General features: G+C 41.2%; 1 protein-coding gene and 1 non-coding gene across 2 annotated transcripts in view; both read left to right on the top strand.

The window, feature by feature from the left end:
• The window catches only part of LOC118382724 (piezo-type mechanosensitive ion channel component 2-like), a 174,297-nt gene that overhangs the window by 96,105 nt on the left and 62,101 nt on the right, over positions 1 to 16,091 (top strand). The window contains exons 6-7 of the mRNA XM_052504202.1: positions 6,817 to 7,171; positions 7,576 to 7,789. Coding sequence (XP_052360162.1) covers positions 6,817 to 7,171; positions 7,576 to 7,789 — 569 coding nt within the window. The remainder of the gene's footprint in view (positions 1 to 6,816; positions 7,172 to 7,575; positions 7,790 to 16,091) is intronic.
• trnaa-ugc (transfer RNA alanine (anticodon UGC)) lies at positions 7,839 to 7,909 on the top strand. Its single transcript has one exon. It is a non-coding gene; the product is annotated as a tRNA-Ala (tRNA).

Raw genomic sequence — 16,091 nt, 5'->3', positions numbered from 1 at the left:
AGATCCTCACTGAACTTCTGGAGAGAGTTTGCTGCACTGAAAGTAAAGGGGCTGAATAATTTTGCACGCCCAATTTTTCAGTTTTTGATTTGTTAAAAAAGTTTGAAATATCCAATAAATGTCATTCCACTTCATGATTGTGTCCCACTTGTTGTTGATTCTTCACAAAAAAATACAGTTTTATATCTTTATGTTTGAAGCCTGAAATGTGGCAAAAGGTTGCAAAGTTCAAGGGGGCCGAATACTTTCGCAAGGCACTGTACCCCGTTCAAAGACACTTAAATATTTTGTCTTGCCCATTCATCCTCTCAATGCCACAGATACACAATCCATGTCTCAGTTGTCTCAAAGCTTAAAAATCCTTCTTTAACCTGTCTCCTCCCCTTCATCTACATTGACTGAAGAGGATTTAACAAGTGACATCAATAAGGAATCATAGCTTTCACCTGTATTCACCTGGTCAGTCTATGTCATGGAAAGAGCAGGTGTTCTTAATGTTTTGTATACTCAGTGTAGCGCAATAGATCAGTGGACCAGTGGTGTCTTTTTTTGTGACTAAATTAAGAAAAACATAGCAAAAGGTACATAACTACAAACTGTTTATCATTTGGATCATAATTTAAAATGTTAATAATAATAATAATAACCTTAGTATAAACAGAAAAACAAAACATAAAATGAAGTAGGCCTCCACCCCTAATCTCCCAACCCCTTCCCTCAAATCAAATCAAATGTATTTATATAGCCCTTCATACATCAGCTGATATCTCAAAGTGCTGTACAGAAACCCAGCCTAAAACCCCAAACAGCAAGCAATGCAGGTGTAGAACCAGCTAACATGTTTCCATCCAGAATATGAGCTTTCCAGTAGTCGTTTATATACTGTATATTATAGAGATCAGTCCTTTCGGGTGCTCATATTTACAATTGATTTAGAAATCCCATCATTTGATGGTTCGGCGGTTGGGATTCCCAAGGGACCATAGACCAGCATAGCTGACCTAAATTGTAAATATAGAAAAAAATAAGTTGCCTGGTAATGTGTGTGTATCTTTCCAATCCTGGAATGCTGCACCCTTTCTGTCCATGATATCGGCAAGGGTACGTATTTCACATTTGGACTATTGGGGGATGCAATAGCCTGATATATTCTTTAATTGTAATTCATTCAACCCAGATGCAAATGCAGTTGCATTATTTTTAACAAAACCTTTGGTGGCATCCCATAGAATCCAGAGGTCATCTAATTCATTTGTATTGATCATTAGGAATGAATTTAGTTACATTTCAAATTGATCCCAGAATGTAGGATTATTTACTAATGAATGTTGAAAAGCCATCTTGTAGCTCTTTTAGGAGATTCTAAAATGTGAAGTTGGCAGCAGGAAGCGTGGTAGTCAGACAAGCTCATACACTACATGCCAAAAGTATGTGGACACCTGCTTGTTGAACATCTCATTCCAAAATCATGGGCATTATTATGGAGTTGGTCCCCCCTTTGCTGCTATAACAGCCTCCACTCTTCTGGGAATGCTTTCCACTAGATGTTGGAACATTGCTGCTATAACAGCCTCCACTCTTCTGGGAATGCTTTCCACTAGATGTTGGAACATTGCTGCTATAACAGCCTCCACTCTTCTGGGAAGGCTTTCCACTAGATGTTGGAACATTGCTGCTATAACAGCCTCCACTCTTCTAGGAAGGCTTTCCACTAGATGTTGGAACATTGCTGCGGGGACTTGCTTCCATTCAGCCACAGGAACGTTAGTGAGGTCGGGAACTGATGCGGCATTGCAAGTCATCCCACAGTGCGGCTTGGTTGGGTTGCGTTTCGGAGGACGCATGGCTTTCAACTTTCGCCTCTCCCGAGCCCGTACGGGAGTTGTAGCGATGAGACAAGATAGTAACTACTAACAATTGGATACCACGAAATTGGGGAGAAAAGGGGGGTGAAATAAAAAAAATAAAAAATAAGCCTATGGATGTAAAACAGGAAAACCGATTGCTAGCAGCTCTGTCTTACCATCTGAACCCAGCAGGACCACCAGATGTTATTGTTCATAGGAGCCTTAGAAGCCTCAACATCTGATCTGGTTATTTGTGGCTTTACCAATAGACTAATTAACAGAGAACTGGCTGAACAGCTGAATTGTTCCAAATGCATTTGGTGTGGGGTTTCCCTTGGGTTTTATATGTGCCATTTGTAAGGTACTAAACTGAGGCTTGTGGTTGGGGACATAGAATTGGATTCGGCCTTTGTGGCTTCACTCGACAGGCCTGCCCACTTCTTGCAATATCCCTTAAGTTTTTCACACGCTTAAAGGCTTAGTGAAAGCAAATACCCTCATTTTTTGTGGCAAAAGTACAAGGCTTGATAGAAAAGTAATGTAGTAAGATAATGTAGTAGTATGCAATAGTAGTCTGACAATATTTTTGGTCAGTTGAAAACAGAAACTATGTACTAGAATGTACTAGTTATAATACTGTAAAATGAACCGGTAGTATGTACTAGTTATAATACTGTACAGTGAACCAGCAGTATGTACTAGTTATAATACTGTACAATGAACCGGTAGTATGTACTAGTTATAATACTGTACAGTGAACCGGTAGTATGTACTAGTTATAATACTGTACAATGAACTGGTAGTATGTACTAGTTATAATACTGTACAGTGAACCGGCAGTATGTACTAGTTATAATACTGTACAGTGAACCGGTAGTATGTACTAGTTATAGTACTGTACAGTGAACCGGCAGTATGTACTAGTTATAATACTGTACAGTGAACCGGTAGTATGTACTAGTTATAATACTGTACAGTGAACCAGCAGTATGTACTAGTTATAATACTGTACAGTGAACCGGTAGTATGTACTAGTTATAATACGGTACAGTGAACCAGCAGTATGTACTAGTTATAATACTGTACAGTGAACCAGCAGTAGACCTACCAGGGGAGGTGCTGACGTCTAGACTGGCTACATTAAACCCCACTGACTCCAGCCACCACCTCCATCATCTCACAGTGTGTTAGTGATATGGTATGTTTCAGTAGGTGCGGCCTGTGGACAGACTGAGAGCCTGTTTGTGAGAGCGGGAGGACGATGTGGAATCTGATCCCTCAGGAGGTTGATTAGGGAGCCTTTGGTTATTTGGCTGCCTCCTCTGTTGAGCATTGGGGTTTGAACTCCCAGCTGCAAGCTGCATTGGCGCGGCTACCCGACGGCCACATGGGAGCAGTTGCCACGGTTAAATAAACCGGGCTTCATCAAACGCAACTTGTTTGATCAATTATGATATGCCACGGCCGATAGTGAGCAGATTACTGACTTTGGTATTTTCTCTCAGGCTCTAGCGAGAAAGACTTGTTTGTGTTACTCTGTGGAGATTTTGCGATAGGGCGGCGAGTGATCGCACAGAGCGCTCATTCATTGTGGTGGTATAATAAATATAGAGTAGGGGAAATATGTAGGCAGATTTTTTAAAATGACCATGTAGGCCCCTTTCAAATAAACAAGTGATTAGGCTGCACTAATGTTTTTTTTATTTCAGTTCTGTAATTGCTGACTGCAGTGTAGATATTAAACCAGAGTGTGCTGTTGAAAGGATCAACCTGGTTTAGATATCGTTTAACCATGGTCCAGTTTGAGGTTTCCAGTGACTGAACGAGGGTCTCGAGTTCTCAGCCGAATCCCCAACGATTCTTTCATCTCACACGTTGGACTATTATGTGTCTATATGAACCCTGAGAGAATAATGTTTTTAGGAAATTATGCCAATTAATCTCAGATGACCACATGTACCCATATGACAACACTTTTTTTCTGAAGAATAGTTTAGTTTTTTAGCAATAGTTAGCTTTTTCTGTGTTCAGAAATGGGAGCTTTTTATTTCATTAGTGATGTCTGTTTCTGAAGCAAAACTTTCTTCGTTTTTCCTTCAAATTGTATTTATTATGACAAATATCAAACATATAACTATTCCAATCCAGGGCCCTTTGAATTTCCTTTTTTGTGGTAACGTACCATTTTTGGCCATTATTCCAATCCAGAAATAACATGTCTATGCCCAGAAGCCTTCATGTTTCTTGTGTCTCCCTTCCGGATGAGCAGAATTGTATTTACTCATAGTTATGGCTTCAGTGTATTGTTTATTTGGACTGATACATTGGACAGTGAACCTATGATTAATGCCTCTAGATGTAAGCATCAAAGCCTGCTGTATAAATTAAATGATTGTTATGACTTGAGTGCATATCATTCATATTTTGTTTGAACAATATCCACAATGTTACTTGACACATCTTTTGTGCAAAGTATGTAAAATAACAGGTGCGTTCAATTTGAATCTCCATCACAGTTTAATTTTATACCACTGCTTTAGTTTTTTATGGTTGTGTAAAATATTGCTTCTTGTGACATAAATGGTATACTTTTGTCCATTGTCTGCTACCTTGTGGTCATTTCCAGTGTTGAAAAGGATCCTGAAACCTATGTGTTTATATAAGTAGGCTAGGTATGATTACGGTGTAAATACACATTGTTACAACGTTACAAACAGGTAGACCTATAACAGTTGTAACTACTATGCAACTAACATGTATATTTTTAAACACTTTATCTAAAGTGTTTCTAAATGGCCTTGTTTCTAAATTGAATTAACTTCACTAGGGTAGGGGCACTGTTTTTACTTCCGGATGAAAAGCATGCCCAAAGTAAACTGCCTGCTACTCAGGCCCAGAAGCTATGATATGCATATAATTGGTAGATTTGGATAGAAAACACTCTAACGTTTCCGAAACTGTTAAGATAACGTCTGTGAGTATAACAGAACTGATTTGGCCGGTGAAAACCTGAGAAAAATCCGTCCCGGAAGTGGAATATTTTTATGTTTGTAGTTTTCTATTGAATGCCATTACAGTATCCATTGACTTAGGACTCAAATTGCACTTCCTATGGCTTCCACTAGATATCAACAGTCTTTAGAAATTGTTTCAGGCGTGTATTCTGAAAAATTAGGGAGTAAGACCACTCTGAATGAGTGGACCATTCAGTGTCCCAGAGCTTTTTCATGCACGCGACCGAGAGGGCGCCTTTCTTGTTTACCCTTTATATTGGCAACGTTATTGTCCCGTTGAAATATTATTGAGTATTAGGTCTAAAATCAACCTGACGATTGATTATTAACATCGTTTGACATCTTTCTACTAATTTTACGGATACTATTTGGATTTTTCGACTGCGTTTGAGCCTGTGGATTACTGAACAATACGGGTGAACAAAACTGAGGTTTTTGGTTATAAACATGGACTTTATCGAAACAAAACAAACATTTATTGAGTAAATGGGAGTCTTGTGAGTGCAACCATATGAAGATCATCAAAGGTAAGTGATTAATTTTATCACTATTTCTGACTTGTGTAACTCCTCTACTTGGCCGGTTACTGTTTGTAATGATTTGTCTGGTGGGCGCTGTTCTCAGATAATTGCATAGTATGCTTCTGCCGTAAAGCCTTTTTGAAATCAGACACCATGGTTGGATTAACAAGAAGTTAATCTTTAAACCGATGTATAACACTTGTATGTTTTATTAATTTTTATAATGAGTATTTCTGTTTTTGAATTTGGCGCTCTGCAATTTCACTGGATGTTGGCCAGGTGAGGTAGCCTAGTGAGTTTTAACAACTGACATTTGAAGTACATATGATAAAAACATACGTTAACCAATGTTGAGCATCTACCACAGTTCGGAGTCAGCTAGTCTGACTGCTGCTTTTGAGGTGAAGCCCACATTCTGTCTCGTCTCCAGCGTCCCACACCTAATCTAATTTCGCTTAATGCTCATCCATCCTGTTATGTCCCAGTAGATTCATTTATGTTCCCCTAACCTCGTTAGGAGAGTCTTTCGCCTAACGCATGTCACTTTATAATCTAATGCACAGACAAACAGGCTAATAATTCGTCTTTATGTACATTTGAAATGCACCTGTTGACATATGTATTATTTATAAATGGGAGAAGGAGAGCAACATCTATAATATAGTACAGAAGATACCAGCAATAACGCAAGGTCAACATATATTGTTTTCCTGGGATTTATGTTATGAATACACATAACAATCTGATTAGCTTTTTCCCTTTGTTATCTTCACCATATGGCCTGCTATGAACCGATGTTATTTTCTGACCTTTATTAAATGCAATGAGATGTACATGGCTAATGTAAACCAGAATGCTAGCTAACCATTTACAATCCATATGCTGGTTTGCATGGCAGCAGTCTTAAATAGCCAACAGTATAATTGCCATTTAAATCAAAACACGCACTGGCTGATGTTTAGTGAAAAGTGCAGGTTTGCTGAATTGGAGGCAGTCATTAGACTTGTTTAGTCGTTTGATGCCTTAAACAGAGACAGCTAGTTCAAATGGCTGGAGTACGGTCCTGCTGTATGTCACAGTCAAACAGACCTGTAATCTCTCCACTAACCCTTCTCATTAATCATTACAATGGGACGTAACTCCTCGGACCCTCTTTAAAACCTCTATCAGCAGCTTCGCTGCAACATGGTTCTGCATCAAATGCTTGACAGGGTTTTTTGCTCAGCTCTGTTGTCTCTACACAGAAACACTCAAAGTAAAAGATATATTGGCAATACATTGACTTCATCCAATACTATGTCTTCACAGTCTATTGGATTGATTTCTCTCAACAAAGCAGGGCTACTCAGCAAAGCCGTTTCTACTCAATGGAGCAGGGTGTACAGGTTATTAATTTCTGCCTTGATACTCATTGTATTCATCTTCTTTCCCCAGGAAAAGAAGGAAGACGAGGATGAGGAAGATGAGGCGGAAGGGGAGAAAAGGGAGGAGGTGGAGGAGGAGAAAAGGGAGGAGGTGGAGGTGGAGGAGAAAAGGGAGGAGGTGTGGATGGAGGAGGACGACCTGGTGTTCGAGGAGGACTATGAACACGGGGATGAAGAGATGACCGGGGACGAGGTGGAGGAGACAGGAGAGGGGGAAGAAGGGGAAGGTGAAGAAGAGGAGGAGAGCACTAAGATGATAATCCTTCGTCAGATAGCGGCGGTGGCGTCCAAAGTCAAGGAGATCATTGGGAATCTTATTACCACTGCAGGGAAAGTAGTGGTCACCATATTACTGGGCCTTACAGGTAAGTGCCCTCACTCAAACGAAGACTGACAATCCCAAACGTATTAACAGAGCAGTGCAGTTAGTCAATTTCTAATTTCCTTGAATTGAATCATTCATTGATTGAACTTAATGACATTTTACCTAGAAACATTCAGTATTCAATATTAAACATATGCATGAGACACTACACACATTAATGGTTAGGATGAACCTTGTTTCCCAAAGCCTTACAGAATGTAAAACTTCCTTACCAAGAATGGTGCCATATTTTTCATTCTCTGGTGTGAAATGTAAAAATCAGAGATGCGATTAGACAACAACGTAAAGTCAATATTAGGAAATACAATGCAAACTGCTCCATCCAGTCTCACTGGTGATGTTCCATCAGCCACTATGTCCCCCTCTGCTTCTGTGCTGTTCCAGGCATCATGCTGCCCTCCCTGACCTCTGCGGTGTACTTCGTCACCTTCCTGGGCCTGTGTACCTGGTGGTCCTTCTGTCGGACCTTCCACCCGCTCATTTTCAGCTGTCTGTGTGTCCTCATGGCCATCTTCAGTGCTGGACACCTGGTGGTTCTCTACCTCTACCAGTTCCAGCTCTTCCAGGAGCTCATCCCACCCGGGGATAGTTACGCCAGGTGAGAAAGTGTGCTGTGGGTGTGTGTGCATGTGTGTCTTTTCAGGGGAGGCGTGGCTCAGTTGGTAGAGCGTGGCACTTGCAATGCCAATGCTGTGGGTTCAATTCCCATGGGGGACCAATGTGAAAAAGTATGTCAAATGTATGTACTCACTACTGTAAGTAAACCTAAAGAGAGTGTCTACCAAAAGGTAATGTGAAATGTTTCAATACATCACCTTTTGTTGAAATCTAAAGGCAACCCACATACATCATTCAAAAATTCAACACACATTGAACATCTGTATACATGGTCATTTTGAATCACAGCAAATCAGCATAACATCTTCGTGTGTTCACTTAGCTGTATAGGAATACAGGAACACTGAGGCTCTGACTGTGACCAATAAGATTACCCCTCAAAAATGTGTCTAGGGGATAAAAATACACCAAAATAAAATCAAGAAATCCAAGTCTCAAAGACTGAGCCGATTGCATGTGTCAGAGTGGGTGTCAAGTGTCCGTCCGTTGGCTTTGGTCGTATCCGGCATCACAGCGGGTAAGTTACAATCCGACCGTGAAAGCAATGGCATTTCTTGTGGAAGAGATTACTTGTGTCAAGTTGAAAGGGAGAAGAATTATCTCTCTCTCTCTCTTTTCTCTCCCCCCTATCTTTCTCTCTCTTTATCAAAAAAAAGAAATGGAGAGGAATTCCTATGAAAAGCAGCACTGGGAGTTGTCAGCGGACGGTGCACCTTTAAGATTAAAGGGCCCTCTGATAAAACATGTGCATCGTCTGCCTCTTCGCTCCAGACAACACACAACAATGTGTTTGACATCTGCTGGAGGCTGTAGATCATGGTGTATTTCATCTGGCCCCGGCATCAGACACTCAGGCCCGCTCCACCCGCCAACAACTTTACCAAGAATTTTTGAACGGGAATAGCAGTTGGGATGTTGTCATGCCATGGGAATTTTGTGTTTTGTGTTGAAAGGAGTGGAGTTGAGCTTGGTATTGACCCAAGACGTTATGTAACGTATTTGGATGTATTTGGGCTTAACTTATAGAGAAGTAAAAGAAGGTTGTCAAGGAATGATATAACATGCTCAGTGGCATCTCTTGTTGTTTAAAAAAATCTTTAACGGGGCTATTGCCCCTGGGTCGGGGGTGCTCCTGAGCCAAAAGGTATTCCCTAAATAACTAAGGATTTGTGGTTTCATGAGTTAAGAAATAGACTAATATTACAGTACCTTCAGAAAGTATTCACAGCCGTTGACTTTTTCCATATTTTGCTGTGTTACAGTCTCAATTTAAAATGTATTAAATTGAGATGTTTTGGTCACTGGCCTACACACAGTAAGTACCCCATAATGTCAAAGGAGAATGAATTTAAGGAATTAAAAATGAAAAGCTGAAATGTCCTGAGTCAATAAGTAATCAACCCATTTTGTTATGGCAAGCCTAAATAAGTTCATTGCAAGCCTAAATAAGTTAATTGCAAGCCTAAATAAGTTCATTGCAAGCCTAAATAAGTTCATTGCAAGCCTAAATAAGTTCATTGCAAGCCTAAATAAGTTCATTGCAAGCCTAAATAAGTTCAGGAAAATGAAAATGTGCTTAACAAGTCACATAACAAGTTGCATGGACTCACTATATGTGCAATAACAGTGTTTAACATAATTTAATAACTACCTCATCTCTGTACCACACATTCAATTCTGTAAGGTCCCTCAGTTGAACATTGAATTTCAAACACAGATTCAACCACAAAGAAAAATGAGGTTTTCCAATGCCTCACAAAGAAGGGCACCTATTGGTATATGGATAAAAAAATGTAAATAGACATTAAATATCCCTTTGTGCATGGGGAAGTTATTAATTACGCTTCGGATGGTGTCCTGAATACAACGTGTTATGTTTGAGGCAAATCCAGCACAACAAATTACTGAAAATTACTGGATGCATCATGTTATGGATATGCTTGTAATCATTAAGGACTGGGGAGATTTTCAGGATAAAAATAAACTAAATGCAGCTAAGCACAGGCAAAATCCTTTCCAGCAGACATTGGGAAATCAATTCACCTTTCAGCAGGACAATAACCTAAAACACAAGGCCAAATCTACCCTGGAATTGCTTCCCACAATAAGTTGGGTGAATGTTGGCCCATTCCTCCTGACAGAGCTGGTGTAACTGAGTCAGGTTTGTAGACCTCCTTGCTCGCATACGCTTTTTCAGTTCTGCCCACAAATTTTCTATGGGATTGAGGTCAGGGCTTTGTGATGGCCACTCCAATACCATTACTTTGTTGTCCTTTAGCCATTTTGCCACACTTTCGACGTTTGCTTGGGGTCATTGTCCATTTGGAAGACCCATTCGCGACCAAGCTTTAACTTCCTGACTGATGTATTGATGTATTGTATTGCTTTAATATATCCCCATAATTGTCCTCCCTCATGATGCCATCTATTTTGTGAAGTGCACCAGTCCCTCCTGCAGCAAAGCACCCCCACAACATGATGTTGCCACCCCCGTGCTTCACGGTTGGGATGGTGTTCTTCGGCTTTCAAGCCTCCTCCTTTTTCCTCCAAACATAATGATGGTCATTATGGCCAAACAGTTCTATTTTTGTTTCATCAGACCAGAGGACATTTCTCCAAAAACTACAATATTCGCCCCATGTGCAGTTGAAAACCGTAGTCTGGATTTTTTATGGCGGTTTTAGAGCAGTGGCTTCTTCCTTGCAGAGCAGCCTTTCAGGTTATGTTGATATAGGACTTGTTTTACTTTGGATATAGATACTTTTGTACCTATTTCTTCCAGCATCTTCACAAGGTCCTTTGCTGTTGTTCTGGGATTGATTTGCACTTTTGGCACCAAAGTACGTTCAACTCTAGGAGACAGTATGCATCTCCTTCCTGAGCGGTATGATGGCTGCGTGGTCCCATGGTGTTTATACTTGCGTACTATTGTTTGTACAGATGAATGTGGTACCTTCAGGCGTTTGGAAATTGCTCCCAGGGAGGAACCAGACTTGTGGAGGTCTACAATTTTTCTTCTGAGGTCTTGGCTGATTTCTTTAGATTTTCCCATGATGTCAAGCAAAGAGGCACTGAGTTTGAAGGTAGGCCTTGAAATACATCCACAGGTACACCTCCAATTGACTCAAATTATGTCAATTAGCCTATCAGAAGCTTCTAAAGCCATGACATAATTTTCTTAATAACTTAGTGTATGTAAACTTCTGACCCACTGGAATTGTAATACAATTAATTATAATTTAAATAATCTGTCTGTAAACAGTTGTTGGAAAAACTACTTGTGTCATGCACAAAGTAGATGTCCTAACCGACTTGCCAAAACTATAGCTTGTTAACAAGAAATTTGTGGAGTGGTTGAAAATGAGTTTTAATGACTCCAACCTGAGTGTATGTAAACTTCCGACTTCATCTGTAATCAAGATATATTATATATATATATGTGTGTTTTGTATTTCATCTATATTTTACAAATGTTGGAATTTTTCTTCCACTTTGACATTACAGAGTATTTTGTGTAGATTGTTGACAAAAAAATGACAATTAAATCCATTTTAATCCCACTTTTGTAACACAATTATATATGGAAAAGTCAAGGGGTGTGAATGCTTTCTGACGGGACTGTGTATTATATGTCTATTTGAACCATATAGGCAACACTGAAGCTAACATTTGAAGTAAATAATTAGACTACTTTAGTTGTTTGTGGAGTAGAAGTCAGCAGGTAGCCTAGTGGTTAGAGTGTTGAACTAGTAACCGAAAGTTTTCACGATTGAATCCCAAGGTAAAAGTATGTTGTTCTGCCCCTGAACAAGGCAGTTAACCCACTGTTCCTAGGCTGTCATTGAAAATAAGAGTTTGTTCTTAACTGACTTACCTAGTTAAATTACGGTAAAATAGTAGAAGGTGACTCTGAGTTGCAAAGACAAGTCACAAGGAATGAGGTCTGTGTTGTATGTAAACTATTTTGGGCATAAAGTATGCAGCCTCTATCCTATCACAGGAACCATCATAAACATTTGACACAAATGGGATCTCCATTTCATGGGAGGGAAAGAAGTGTCACAATGATAAAGAAACGAGATATCAGACCAAAACCTCCAATTAAAACTCTCAAAAGTATTTTCGGGATCTACCTTGTCTCTATGGGCATAGTATTTTGTATTTCAGATCATAGGTTATCATTGCTTATTTTCCAATGGAGAAAAGTGTAATACAAATTAGAGATTAACGACCAGTCGAATCATTTAGAATTTTACACCCAAGAGATTATTCTCAAAGGTACGGATCATATACTTGATTGCGTCATTCTGTAGCCCGGCTCTAAAGTTTGTGCTGGCAGCATTCTTAGGTTATGTTCTTAAATCTGAAAAGTTATTGCACGATGGCAGGGGCGCAACTTTCACTGGGTACGGGGGGGACCCCACCACCACCACCACATTCTGAAATGGTATTTTTGTCCCCCCCCCAGGTTTATCATTGGAATGTGATTTTTTTTTAAACAAGGCAACGGTGTGCTTTAGGACCATGCGGATGCCTACAAGCAGTCGAGTAGGCTGTTTGGAGTGTTTACCCTCCCCCTAAAAAGTTATAGTAATAATAATAATCCCACACTTTTAAAAACGAAGTTGAGCACTTGTACGATGATGTGCAACCACTGAGCATCGGGAGACTACCGTAGGGTAAATAGATTTTTAGATTGTGACTGGTTTATTTCAACTAGATATTAGTTAAGGCTACCATCGGTATCACACAAATCACTCTACTCTGCTCAATTCCCCACACAATCTATCCCCTTATTTAGGCCCTGCAGTTCCATAAACTCAGAATACCTCTACCCTAGATAAGCACACACACTTCAACCCCCCCTCCCCCAACACACACATACACACACACAGTCTGTGACCCATACTGTACACACACACACAATCCCACCCACTCTGTGACCCAGGGCATCTAGACAAGTAGTCCCCCCTCCCCACACACACACACACTGCACTCACACAATCTGACCTTGTACATTCCCCAAGCCACCCACTCCCATTTCAACCTAGGTCAAGGGCTTCTAGACAAGTAGTGTCTCCCCCAGCCACCCTGTTCCCCAGTCGGGTGCATCTGGCCCCTCCATCCATCCAGCCCCTATCAGGGCCCAGAGAGAACCATGCCAGGGAGAGGTGGCACCGGCCGGCCCAGCTCCGGCTCCCCTCCGCTCCACTGACCCAGGTGGTTCTCATTACGCCAGCCCATTCTTGGCCTCAGAAATTACACAGCTGGTTTCAGGGAACTCGACACGAATTGTGGGAGAAAAAAAAATCTAAGCTGTCTGGTTCAAAGAGAGAGAGACAGAGAGAGAGAGAAGTGAGCCCCTAAGTAAAATAGATGCAATTTATCTAAATTAGGGCATGATCAGACTCTTTTTAGATGGAGAACGCTGTAACAATGCTTGAACTACACCAACAGGCAGCCCTGGGGAGGGATGGTCAATATAGTGTTTCCTTTGCTTGGTGCCGGTAACATTGTTTCAGAAAGGCCTTAGTGAAGGATACAGGACTAATTGCTGAAAGCGCTCGTTCACCCTGAAATGTGCCCCCCCAACTAGTTGGCCAAATTTGTAACTGACGACAGAACACAAACACCTTAGAAACCAGTTGTCAGAGAACTGCTTGTGTCTGTCTGTGTGCGTTCATGTGGTGGAGAGTGGTCCAAAGGCTGTTCTGTATTTGGAATTCGCTGTAACTCTGTATATTATTGTTCTTTATCCAACGGGTGGGTCTAATCCTGAATGCTGATTGGTTGAAACCGCATTCCAGCCTGTGTCTATTCCAGAAGTTACCACCGGCTAAATCTATGATGTTAAAATGCCTATTTACTCTGTTCCATCTGACAGCGCAATGGACTGTCTCATCAGCTCAGCCAGGCAATTTATAAACGTAATCTCTACTATACTGTACAATGCATCTAGCATCGGAGAGACAGACAGCAAGGTTTATACAAATCTCCTCTGTTGAAAACTAAATGTTATTCTAAAAGAAACGTGAGATACAGAACAAAAAGACTGAATGACTGGGTCGCATCCATAGATACAGAACAAAAAGACTGAATGACTGGGTCGCATCCATAGATACAGAACAAAAAGACTGAACGACTGGGTCGCATCCATAGATACAGAACAAAAAGACTGAACGACTGGGTCGCATCCATAGATACAGAACAAAAAGACTGAACGACTGGGTCGCATCCATAGATACAGAACAAAAAGACTGAACGACTGGGTCGCATCCATAGATACAGAACAAAAAGACTGAATGACTGGGTCGCGTCCATAGATACAGAACAAAAAGACTAAACGACTGGGTCGCATCCATAGATACAGAACAAAAAGACTGAACGACTGGGTCGCGTCCATAGATACAGAACAAAAAGACTGAACGACTGGGTCGCGTCCATAGATACAGAACAAAAAGACTGAACGACCGGGTCGCGTCCCTAGATACAGAACAAAAAGATTGAACGACTGGGTCGCGTCCATAGATACAGAACAAAAGACTGAACGACTGGGTCGCGTCCATAGATACAGAACAAAAGACTGAACGACTGGGTCGCGTCCATAGATACAGAACAAAAAGATTGAATGACTGGGTCGCGTCCATAGATACAGAACAAAAAGACTGAACGACTGGGTCGCGTCCATAGATACAGAACAAAAAGACTGAACGACTGGGTCGCGTCCATAGATACAGAACAAAAAGACTGAAAGACTGGGTCGCGTCCATAGATACAGAACAAAAAGACTGAAAGACTGGGTCGCGTCCATAGATACAGAACAAAAAGACTGAATGACTGGGTCGCGTCCATAGATACAGAACAAAAAGACTGAACGACTGGGTCGCGTCCATAGATACAGAACAAAAAGACTGAACGACTGGGTCGCGTCCATAGATACAGAACAAAAAACTGAACGACTGGGTCGCGTCCATAGATACAGAACAAATAAACTGAACGACTGGGTCGCGTCCATAGATACAGAACAAATAGACTGAAAGACTGGGTCGCGTCCATAGATACAGAACAAATAGACTGAAAGACTGGGTCGCGTCCATAGATACAGAACAAATAGACTGAATGACTGGGTCGCGTCCATAGATACAGAACAAATAGACTGAATGACTGGGTCGCGTCCATAGATACAGAACAAAAAGACTGAACGACTGGGTCGCGTCCATAGATACAGAACAAATAGACTGAACGACTGGGTCGCGTCCATAGATACAGAACAAAAAGATTGAACGACTGGGTCGCGTCCATAGATACAGAACAAAAAGACTGAACGACTGGGTCGCGTCCATAGATACAGAACAAAAAGACTGAAAGACTGGGTCGCGTCCATAGATACAGAACAAAAAGACTGAACGACTGGGTCGCGTCCATAGATACAGAACAAAAAGACTGAACGACTGGGTCGCGTCCATAGATACAGAACAAAAAGACTGAACGACTGGGTCGCATCCATAGATACAGAACAAAAAAACTGAACGACTGGGTCGCGTCCATAGATACAGAACAAAAAGACTGAACGACTGGGTCGCATCCATAGATACAGAACAAAAAAACTGAACGACTGGGTCGCGTCCATAGATACAGAACAAAAAGACTGAACGACTGGGTCGCGTCCATAGATACAGAACAAATAAACTGAACGACTGGGTCGCGTCCATAGATACAGAACAAATAGACTGAACGACTGGGTCGCGTCCATAGATACAGAACAAATAGACTGAAAGACTGGGTCGCGTCCATAGATACAGAACAAATATACTGAATGACTGGGTCGCGTCCATAGATACAGAACAAATAGACTGAATGACTGGGTCGCGTCCATAGATACAGAACAAAAAGACTGAACGACTGGGTCGCGTCCATAGATACAGAACAAAAAGACTGAACGACTGGGTCGCATCCATAGATACAGAACAAAAAAACTGAACGACTGGGTCGCGTCCATAGATACAGAACAAAAAGACTGAACGACTGGGTCGCGTCCATAGATACAGAACAAATAAACTGAACGACTGGGTCGCGTCCATAGATACAGAACAAATAGACTGAACGACTGGGTCGCGTCCATAGATACAGAACAAATAGACTGAAAGACTGGGTCGCGTCCATAGATACAGAACAAATATACTGAATGACTGGGTCGCGTCCATAGATACAGAACAAATAGACTGAATGACTGGGTCGCGTCCATAGATACAGAACAAAAAGACTGAACGACTGGGTCGCGT

The sequence above is a fragment of the Oncorhynchus keta genome, chromosome 4, assembly GCF_023373465.1.
Source record: "Oncorhynchus keta strain PuntledgeMale-10-30-2019 chromosome 4, Oket_V2, whole genome shotgun sequence".
Lineage (NCBI taxonomy): Eukaryota > Metazoa > Chordata > Actinopteri > Salmoniformes > Salmonidae > Oncorhynchus > Oncorhynchus keta.
This window is presented reverse-complemented; position numbering and strand designations above follow the sequence as displayed.